This window comes from Spodoptera frugiperda, chromosome 7, assembly GCF_023101765.2.
Source record: "Spodoptera frugiperda isolate SF20-4 chromosome 7, AGI-APGP_CSIRO_Sfru_2.0, whole genome shotgun sequence".
Lineage (NCBI taxonomy): Eukaryota > Metazoa > Arthropoda > Insecta > Lepidoptera > Noctuidae > Spodoptera > Spodoptera frugiperda.
Window position 1 is genome coordinate 8539233 of NC_064218.1, and position 10731 is coordinate 8549963.

General features: G+C 36.8%; 3 protein-coding genes across 50 annotated transcripts in view; 1 reads left to right on the top strand and 2 right to left on the bottom strand.

Moving 5' to 3' along the window:
* LOC118265676 (sporozoite surface protein 2) overlaps positions 1 to 1719 on the bottom strand; it is a 137083-nt gene extending 135364 nt beyond the window's left edge. For 24 of the 48 annotated variants that reach the window (XM_050694849.1, XM_050694848.1, XM_050694894.1 and 21 more), the window contains exon 1: positions 1553 to 1718. In XM_050694849.1, the coding sequence (XP_050550806.1) occupies positions 1553 to 1567 (15 nt within the window). In that variant the 5' untranslated portion in view covers positions 1568 to 1718. Of the gene's footprint in view, positions 1 to 1552 lie in introns of all 48 variants that reach the window. The other 24 variants (XM_050694869.1, XM_050694892.1, XM_050694893.1 and 21 more) reach the window with 2 other exon arrangements.
* A 3265-nt stretch (positions 1720 to 4984) lies between these two features.
* On the top strand, positions 4985 to 6531 carry LOC118266064 (ufm1-specific protease 1). The gene is made up of 4 exons (XM_035579417.2): positions 4985 to 5150; positions 5258 to 5428; positions 5700 to 5909; positions 6159 to 6531. The coding sequence occupies exons 1-4, from the start codon at positions 5028 to 5030 to the stop codon at positions 6297 to 6299; spliced, it is 645 nt and encodes a 214-aa protein (XP_035435310.2). The 5' UTR covers positions 4985 to 5027; the 3' UTR covers positions 6300 to 6531.
* LOC118266067 (dynein axonemal heavy chain 10) overlaps positions 6524 to 10731 on the bottom strand; it is a 73629-nt gene continuing 69421 nt past the window's right edge. Inside the window, exon 74 of the mRNA XM_050695088.1 lies at positions 6524 to 7129. Within this exon, the coding sequence (XP_050551045.1) occupies positions 6983 to 7129 (147 nt within the window). The 3' untranslated portion in view covers positions 6524 to 6982. The remainder of the gene's footprint in view (positions 7130 to 10731) is intronic.

A 10731-nucleotide genomic window follows, 5' to 3' on the forward strand; every position in this document is an offset into this window, starting at 1 on the left:
TAATTATAAATGTAGGTACTGTTATCAATGGTCTGTTTTATATTGTGATAACTTAAATTGCTTAATTAGTATTGCGTAACTTACAGTAAAGGCTTAAAAAAACAGTAGTGTTGTTGACATAGTAATAACTAATAATATTATAACGTTATGCTTTTTAATAATTGATACGGAATATAAAATACATCCAGCAAAAGATCTGGCAATCAAACCCGAAATCCCTCAGTTCAGCAGTCACATTTGCGGTCACTTAACAAACGATACAGTCTAACTTGTTAATAAAAAAATACAATAACAGTAGAGAATGCCATTAAGTTCGCCTTATGTACCACTATTTAATTGTATTGTGTACATTAAATATTAAATTAAATTAAATAAATAACACTTTGCTTAGCTTTATTGAATTCACCATTTTTTGAGCGGGGAAAATCATCCAATGACTTCTGCCGCCTTGAGTCGAGAGAGAGTGTCAGGAATTCACCTGCCTACATTTTACATGATAGTCACTGCTATAACAACCCAGCTACCTAAGGTACCTACTGGTGTGTGAGTGAACTGTACGTAAACATCTATTCAAGAGATAATCGTTGCGAAAATTGGAGGTCATGGGAACTCAGTACCTAGGTACTTCCATCCTGTTTAGTACCGACTCTACACGTTGTAGTAGATTTGAGTAATTTATGAAATTAAATTAGTAATTTAGGGATTGTGTGCTTTTGTAAAATATGGAACTAAATAAAGTAAAACGTAAATTAGTCAACAATGAATAAAGAGTAGCAGCCCGACAGTCGTGTGTCGCGGAATGCTGCTCATGAATATGAGCCCCTAGCATGGCTTGAAACTAGTCGAGTTCCTTGTCAAACAGTTACGTGAGTTAGCCGATAACATAATAATTAATTTAGTCAACAATGCCTATCATTCTACAAAAACAAGAAACGTAAGCGTTTTTCACGCTGATTTTCTGTGAGGCCGTGGTATCACTTTGAGCCGACTCATTCGTGGCCGAAGCATGGCTCGGACACATAAATAAATATTTAAATCATCTCCAATGGATATGTGTAGGTAATATCTAAGTAAATACATAAACCTATTGAATATTTTAAGATAAAATATTTACATTTCCTTTGATAAATTGTGACAGGATTTTATCGAAATCATTGGGATGTTATGTTATCTCTTTCGTAGTTTGATCAGAACATAGTTTTATTTTGTTTGATATACAAGACATTGTTCACGCATTACTCATGTGATTATCCTTGGTAAATAGTGTTAGAGTCTACTACCTATTTAATATTTTGAGAAAATGACAAATGAATAAAGACATCTATTTACGTCTAGATACTTATGGACCTATGAATGTACCTATTTAAAACTTATATACGTATTAAATTCGGTTTTTTTTCTCACAAAAATAATCTCAAAATCCAGACAAAACAATATTAAAACATTTTCAGTTATTCCCTTAATCTTTATAATTCATGTTTTAAAATGATTACAAGAAAAACTATGTAGGCAAATTTACTTTCCGAAACACAGAAAAATAAATTAAACTCACCAACAAAGCTCTCATGTTGTTATTTTTAACAAAATATCACAGATGAAGAGAGACGCGTTAAACGAAACGAGTTTATGCCGAATTTTTTTCAGAGTACAGTCTTATATACCGACGTGACGATAACCTGCTCGACGCGAGCGAATATTGTACAAATAGCGACACAAGAAGTTATGCTTAACCAATATAAACTGACCCCTGAATAACCGGTAACATCATACAAAGCGAGATCATGGTAAACTGGTGTTGTACAGGTTGATGTGAAGCGTTGAGAACAAATACAGCGAACTAGCCAAATATTTAACGTGCTGCCATTGCTATATTCCTGTACATAGCAATTCCAATAAGTCCGTATCGCCGTCCATCTGTACAAATGTCACGGGCCGGTCGCGTAATGTTTTCAAGATAACTTCTTTGAATTTTTAGTGGATGTCATTTATTTACTCGCGATCTTGTTTTTGAGTTGAGGCTTAATTTTTCAATAGGCATTTATTACCTATGATTTAATCTTAGAGTTTAAGCCCTAGGTTTCTTAACGGATGTTCTTCTCAACTTCTAACACCATAATTAAGTTTATAAATAAATTATAATTACTGCCTCGTTGGTCGAGTGATCGCAAGTACAACTGCCGGACATGGGGTCTCGGGTTCGATTCCCGGGTCGGGAGAAGTGATACTGGGCTTTTTCGGTTTTTCGAAAATTTACTTAGTAACAGCACGGAGTCCGGAATTGTGCCCATGGCAATAGGCTCACCCCCGTTACATGGGACTTATGACAAAAATGGTGAAAAGTGTCTGTACAGCACATTATACAGCGGCATTAAATGCCGTAATGTGCAGGTGCACCTCTGCCTAATGGTTGTTTCGTCCAAAGGTTGTCTTGATAGTGTAGGATACCTTTTTTTGAGGGTGAAAATCATCCAGTGACTTCTCCCGCCTTGGGCAAAGCGAGAGGAGTGTCAGACGCTTACTGATTAAAAACCACCCCGTTCCTACACCTGCCCGTCGAGCCGGAGCCCCGGTAAACCCGCTAGGTAGTCCGCAGCTCCGGATTAGGCATCAGCCCTGCTGGGAGTGTAGGATATCTGGAATCCCATTGCTTTTGCATTTCTTTGTAAGTAAGACTTTTAACTGCCAACAAAAATCTGTTGAAGGCAAATCCTCCGCTGGCGCTTGCCATTTTTGTCGTCCATGGCGTTTAATATGTTAAATGCTTACGTGACACGAACCGACCTATCTAGTTGCATCTGTAAATTAAATAACAGTTTGATCAAATATGTAAAAGCAACAACAGCACCTGATACAACAGACGCAGGCAGTAGGTACTACAAGGACGTAGTCTAAAAACCAAAAATACTTATCGACTGCAAAATATAGGTACCTAATAAAATTTTGTTTATATAAGTATTTAAAGGCAGGTACAATATTTTCAGTCGGTTAAACAAGCTTCTATCGGATGTCTCATCGGTATCGGGATAAAAAGTGGCCCAATTTTCGTATCGGTTTTCGAAATACATTGTCCAACTCGAAAATCGAACCTGAATTGCTGAAATCAATTTTAATTTAGATATATCTTTTTTTGAGGAAAATCCTCCAATAACTTCTTTCGCCTTTGGTGAGATGAGAGTGTCCGACTCTTACGGCCCAAAATCATTCTGATCCTACTCCTGCTTTGAACCGGAACCCCGCGGAAAACGTTGGTTGTCCGCCGCTCCGGATCGGGCATCAGCCCTAACAGGCCCCAATGTGGCATCAGCACTACTGGACCCCATCTGGTGCTTCTATTGGTAATCCCTAGAAATACTAATCATCCTTCACAACAATAGTTCTGTCCCGATAAATAAATCAGTTGGCAGTCTACAACTGCGCGTTTTTCGCGAAAAATCCTCGCACAGCAAAACCGTGGAATGATCCGTCTCAAGTAGTACTTCCGAACCGATACGACCTTCAAACCTTCGATAAAGGGTCATAGATTTTTATGTTTCTTTTTTGATGACGAATACCTTAAAAAGGGAGTGGGGAATTTTTACCTCACTAAGACCACCCTGGTGGCCACCGTCTACACCTGTAAGGAGCACCGAGACCTCTCAGTAGACCTGCTCCGGAGCCACGGCACATCCCTAGGGAGACGTGTGTCCCCCATGAGCCTCGTTGTGCAAGCTGCACAGCAGCCGTGGCTACTGTGCCACCGTCTTCATTGGGTTATTGGATGGACGTCTAGAAAGGGTCGTGGTAGACCTGTCGACCCTAAAAGGCCCAGTGTTGCGGATGTCCATGCCGCTGTTCGCTTACCTTTGGGTGATAAGTCTGCTCGTCTTTGCTCCTATCCCATAAAAAGTCGTGAATCCAACTAAGATTAACATTATCATGAGATATTTATTTTACTGTTACTTAAGTATTTACTAACTCTTATTCCACAGCCCTAGAGGTGTTTTTCCAATGTCAATCTAGTGGCGCGCGTTGAACTATTCCTAGCATCCTAGTTGTTTAAACAAATAGTGATATTTTTCCTCGAGTACATGTGATGAGGATTTTGTCGTCTTCCATTTAATTAGCGCGTCTATTGTTTATTCGAGATACGATAATATAATTACATCAGAAATCAATTAGAGACAACTAGACAAGTATTAAACTACCTAAGTAGCTAATGAATAAAGTTGTCATCTTGATTTAAAAAAATATAATTCTGCTCGAAAATTTTGGCCTGTATCAGTGATGCGTTTAACACACAATTTTACTTACACTGAAACCCAGATTATTATTATATTTATAACTAGTAATAGTCTTTAACACATTGAACGCCGTGGTGGTCACCAGTGACCGACGTTAGCGGAGGATTTGCCTTCAACAGTTTTCTATTGGCAGTCAAAGAATTAATAAAATTATAACTACTTCTAAGACCAGGCAGAATTTAATTATAACTAGGAAATAGTCATCATAGGTAACAGATTTATAAATAAACCAAACAATCCGTAACAAATCTTTATTTTCCTTGTTTTTAACAAGATAGGTATTTGAATATAATACACTTGGTTGAGTGGTTCCTTGATAATTATGCAGATTTTATTCGTATTTTAGCGCAGTGACTTAAAATTACGTAATGTTTGGATACTAGTAGGTACAGTACATAAATCTTCTGCTGCTTACAAGTTTACCTGCCTAAAAAACTTGTTCTTTCATAACTACCAACATTAATTATGATCTAACATTTTGTTAGCTATAAATAATACTAACGCTATTATTATTTCACAGAATTAAGTCATATTTTAAGTGTTTTTAGGTTATTCTTGAAATTACAGTTACCTACTGCATACGATCATTCGACTGACAGTAAATTTGTTAATAATAAACTAATGACTTCCTATGGAATATCTGCTTTTCAGTCGATATCGACCAACATTGTTTTTAATAGAAAAAACACTCTAGCCTTACTCAAATAATAAGTGACATAAGTATAGCAACACTGGCACGTCACGAAAATGTCAGATTTGTTGACAAACGTCCACGAAACAGCTGGGATATCGAAAAATTCCGGCAAAACATACTTAGTTTCAGGAAATTATAAATACTATCATTACCTTTGTGATGGATTCGATGACAGAGTAAGATATATTTTACACTATTTCATCCAGTTCTAGTGTACTTACGAGTTTTAAATGTTTTGAGGTTATGTTGTGAATATTTTGTAAATATTATTACAATTTCTCAGGGATGGGGTTGCGGCTATAGAACTCTACAAACAATATGTTCCTGGATGTCTGAAAATGTTAGCAGTGAGGTGAAAGTTCCATCGATACGAGAGATACAAGATATTTTAGTCCAACTCGAAGACAAACCACTAAGTTTCTTGGGCTCAAGGCAATGGATTGGTAGCTTTGAAGTAGGTAACTCATTAAACCAATCAACATACAAATTCTATGTTTGCTACAAATCTGTTTATTACTAGAAACAAACTCCTCAGGCGATCTATTTGCTAATTTGCCCCCATACACATACAATGATAAAATACTGTAGAATGAAACAAAATTTACCTTGTTCTAATGTTATTCATTTGAATTAAACACAAAGTTATGTCTTCCAAGCAATATATACATGTAAATATGAATGAAACTGAAAACTGATAATTGTTCTAATTTTATTCAATATTGCAGGTATGCCTAGTGATAGACAAATTGTATGACATTCCAAGCAAGATAGTTCATGTAAACCATGGAGATGAACTGAAAACTATAGTGGACACTCTGGTGTCCCATTTTGACAAGTTTGGCAGCCCGGTGATGATGGGCGGAGATGTGGATGCATCCTCAAAGGGAATCCTTGGCATTCATGTTGGGCAACAGAATACTAGTTTGTTGGTAGTGGTATGTAAGATTCATAGCAATTGGTGTACCATTGTCTCTTGCCCATGGGAGATAGGTGTGAGGTTATGTATGTATGTATGTATAAATTCTTGTTATATACATAACAAAATTAAAATCTCTTGTATACATACATGACTCATTTGAATAACAATATTTTGTCACTTATCAGAGCTTAGGTAGATGTAACACTTGAAAATGTTATCCTGCAAGTAAACAATAAACATACTATAGAAAGAACATTGCTTCCAGGATCCACATTATGTTGGCAAGGAGCAAACAAAGGAGTTTCTCTTTCACAAAGGCTGGGTGAAGTGGCAACGACTGACCGATTTTATGGACACCTCATTTTATAATCTGTGTCTGCCACAAGTCAAAGCTAAGTGCAAATAAACTCACCTTGTTATCAGACTGATATTTGCATTAAACTAAAATGAACCATAATTATTATGATTAAGATTGATTCTGTGCAAAGACTAGTGTGACCTTACCAGCACTTAGGTTAAGGCTACGTTGTTCTATCGGCCAGACAACCTTGACCGACCGAAAGCTTACGTCTTCCTTAGACATGTCAAACAGATTGTTAATTATACTAAAAATATAATAAAAATCGTGTATATTCTAATCAGTCTTTATTTAAAAATTAACATCTAATTAAAAACCTTATAATGACACAACATAATTCTAAAAAACAGGTAGCTTCCCTGACTAGATTCTTGTATGAGGCAGTGGTTTGTTATTAATACTCAAATGACGTCACAAAGGAGTATTCACGGAGTATTGTTAAACACACAGGTTTGTGAGAATACCGCATTGACTGTCCTCGCTTCTCACTGCCTAGGCTGACAATGTCCTAGAGTTTTTTGAGCCAAACCAACTAGAGCCAATAGTTCTACATTCCTTAACATTGTCTACAATATAGCATCAACATAATATTAGTTTATAACATATTATCACGCCTTTTATATCCCAAAAGGCATTAGTTTGCTGGCAGGAATGTATGTACTATGCTATTCGTCTGTCTAGGCCCTAAACGACCATTTACAACACTAGCGCCACTCTAAAGTAAACGTCAATTAGTCGGTGTTCATAATGAGGCAAACGCCTTGTAAGATCCAATGGCTAGGATGCTCGGCTGTCCATAGGTCGGAGTTGAAGACTAGGCCGACCCCCATTGCGTTGCGGCGTTGCGATGTCGTGTAAACAGGAGAACGTAGGGTGTTCTGTGAAAGAAAAGTTATATAATCTATAATATAGATATAATTCGGGTTTTTTTCCTGACACTAGAACTCCAGAACGCACGAACCGATTTCCACGATTTTGCATTCGTTGGAAAGGTCTCGGGCTCCGTGATGTTGCAAAGAAAATTGAGGAAAATTTTCTGACAGACTGACAGATTTCGTCGGGTTTGCTAGTCTGTATATATAAAACTCTTCCGTTACTGAGTAAGTGATTGACTGACTGACAGACAATGCACAACCCAAACTACTGGACCTAGGAAGCTAGAACTTTGCATGTATGTTTCTTGGGGAGTGTAGGGCAGTACTAAAAGACGATTTCCCTAAATTACCACGGGAATGGGAAAAACGGTAATCACCTATTTATGCGTATGAAGTCGCTGACAGAAGTTAGTTGAAGTTTTGCATCGTAATATCCGGCGAATTATGTTCTTTACCTTTCAATTTCATCATTTGAATATACTTATTTTATCTTAACGATAATTTTGCAAATCTCAACTGCGCATTCAAGGTACTTGAGTTTGACATATGAATCACCTGATAATCATTCAGATGGATAAATACAGGAAGTAAAAGATATTAAGATATTCATTGACAGCACCTATGACCTGGCCTAGAATTCTGTTCCGTATAAAGCAATAGGTTCCCAACATTCACCTGCTTCATCCGCTCTTTTTAACTCCTATTGATCGTAACGTGTTGTTTGTTTGAACGCGATAATCTCCAGAACTACTGGTCCGATTTGAAAAAATATTTTTGTGTTGGATAGTCCATTTGTTGAGGAAGGCTACAGGGTAACATAACACTAAGAACAAAAGACGCCGAGCAGAGCGGGTGAAACTGTGTGACAGCTAGTAATAATAAGTATAAGATGGTAAGATAAAATGTGTTGTGCACTTCTGCCTATTCCTTCCTCATTCAAGGTGAGATTAGAAGCGACTTTTCGAGGCCTATGTGATAAAATAAATAAAGAATTAGACACTCTATTGGCATAGGTACACACCTAGTGATTCGATTCGCTATTATATTGAAAATTTCGAAAGTAATCTACTGACAGCTCTTGAGATAAGAAAAAGAAAGTGCTAGGTATATCATGACACCTGTTTCTATACGTGAGTGACGTTAAAGTAGATAATATTTAGACAGACTGTACGGAAATACCTATACTGAGTGGCAGGAAATAATAATGCAAACATAAAATTTTCTGCTGCTCTATAATTATGATCAAATATATTAATAGGCCAATGTCACGCGTACTGCGTGTGCCATTTTTAAAAATGTCTGCATTAATACCTATGTGCTGAAAGTTTGAAAATATATTTATTATTTCCTGGAAGCAATGATGAGATAGTGGGAAAATCATCTAAAGATCATCCAATGACTTCTTCCACCTTGGTTGATCCGAGGGAGTGTCAGACGCTTACTGACTGAAAACCACCCCGTCCCTACACCTGCTTTTCGAGCCGGAGCCCCTGTAACTCGCTAGGTAGTCCGCCGCTCCGGGTCTTGGGCCCCATCAGACTGAACCTAGCGTATAGGTACTAACTAGACTCATATTACTACCGATCTACTAAGAATTTTCTGTTAAAGCCTACCTACAACTGAAGCAATAATTGAACTTAAGATAATCGTTCTGAATAAGCTCACATAGCGGTTATTATGTATGTACGGTAGAACCAAACACAATAAAAAAAAAATTACAAAGAAATGTAAATTAATGATAAACTGTTTAATTTAAAAATACTTACAAAAGATAAATTTATCAAGAAATGATGTAAAACCGAAAATTTGTTTGTAGACAAACATTATGCCTACCTAATAAACAAAGATACACTATTGGCCTTGAGTGTGTGTAATATGTAGGTTATCGCCACCTTTGAGGTCACTGGACGGGCCTGAATAAAGATTTGTATACATTTAGCACTAAAATACCACTAAGCTCCGTACTCAAGAGTCATTTAATGGTTACTTAAGCCGGTCCTTAGTAATTGTTGTCAATACAAAATCGTTAGTAAGGAATAGTTTAAATAATCATTAAATGTCTCTGAGTGCGACAGTAAACTTATTTTCTAATCTAAGAAGATCCTAAAGAGTCAAAATTTGTGTGCGCAGTGCTAAGGCGACCAGCTGATGCTATGTTCATCATAATTAGGCACCTCGTTCATTTTGGTATACACAAAAAAAAAACTAACATAGGTAGCAATATAGATAATTTTAATAGACATTATACCTAGTTTATTTACTACATGCTTCTTTACTGTACTTTCCACTGTTTATATTGAATTATCACCTACCTATTTCATGATTATCCATGAAGGTGAATATTACCTACACTTGTACATATTATAATTTACTTAGGTGCACTTACACTTCGAAAACTTAAAAAAAAATTAAACTTACCTACAATATACATAGACGGTATTGTCGACACCTAAGTTAGCTTTACATAGAGCCTATTTTATTTACCTAATACTACAACTTAACCTTTCTGATGACCTTAAATATGACAATGAACAAACTAAATTAATAGTCACAGATATAAGGACTAGTATAACTTAAACATTGGGTAGTGAACAGGCTGCTTTATGATAATTTCACAAGAGATTTCGATAAGTATTTGTTTTATTATAAACATTATAACTACACCGACACTTCGGTGATTATGAGAATTATTTTAATTTAATTAGGTATGTTTTTTTTCTGGAATAATTCAGGCCTTTTTTGTGTTATAAGCCAGTAAACGAGCAGATGGATCACCTGATGGTAAGCAATCGCTGCCGCCCATGCACACCCGAAACACCAAAAGCGTTAGAAGTGCGTTGCCAACCTTATGAGGGTATTGAATTTTAAGGTTTTTTGGGGAACCGGGGATTGGGAAGGGAGATAATTGAGCTTCCGGTAGCGTAACTCACACAACGCAAGCGTTGTTTCACATCGGTTTTGTACGAGGCCGTGGTATCACTCCGGTCAAGCCGGCCCATTCGTGCCGAAGCACACTTAAATTATCCAAAAACTAAAAGATACTGAAGATTCTCAATTTGGCTTTGTAGCAGAAAGTTTCATACCGGTCCTAGCTTCAATGTACCTAATAATTATTACATTGATCGACCTGTACCAAAAATTATAGCTACCTGCCTATACCTGAAACCCTCTTATTTTTAAGTCAGCTAGGCGCAGGTAAAACTGAAACATTCTACAATCAACTTTAAAGTAATACTTTATCGGATTTAGAGAAATGAAACAAGCACATAGATACAGCAACGTCATTAAGAGCTAATTTAGCGTGTACTGAGCAGGTGCTATTTGAACGACCTACAAAACAATACTCGGAAGTGGTATCGCGTCACATGTTTAATCTATGTACAAAAACATTCACTTAACGCGAACACTGAGAGGAAAAACCGTGTTTTTTTAATAGATGTGTGTAATAATTTATGTGTGTAAACAAAAAATATGTTTTATAATCAGTAGAGGGACTGCCCCCGTCTAGGCAGTACGCATAGTCAAGGTTATATCGGCGGATGTTTGTCTAGGAGATGTTTTTAGAGGTCTTTCCACCAGAGATATGCTATGTAGGTAAGCTGGGA

Coding starts and splice junctions, on each gene's coding strand:
- LOC118266064 (XM_035579417.2), top strand. CDS start 5,028: ATGTCAGATTTGTTGACAAACGTCCACGAAACAGCTGGGATATCGAAA. Junction 5,151..5,257: donor GTGATGGATTCGATGACAGA/GTAAGATATATT, acceptor ACAATTTCTCAG/GGATGGGGTTGCGGCTATAG. Junction 5,910..6,158: donor ATACTAGTTTGTTGGTAGTG/GTATGTAAGATT, acceptor CATTGCTTCCAG/GATCCACATTATGTTGGCAA.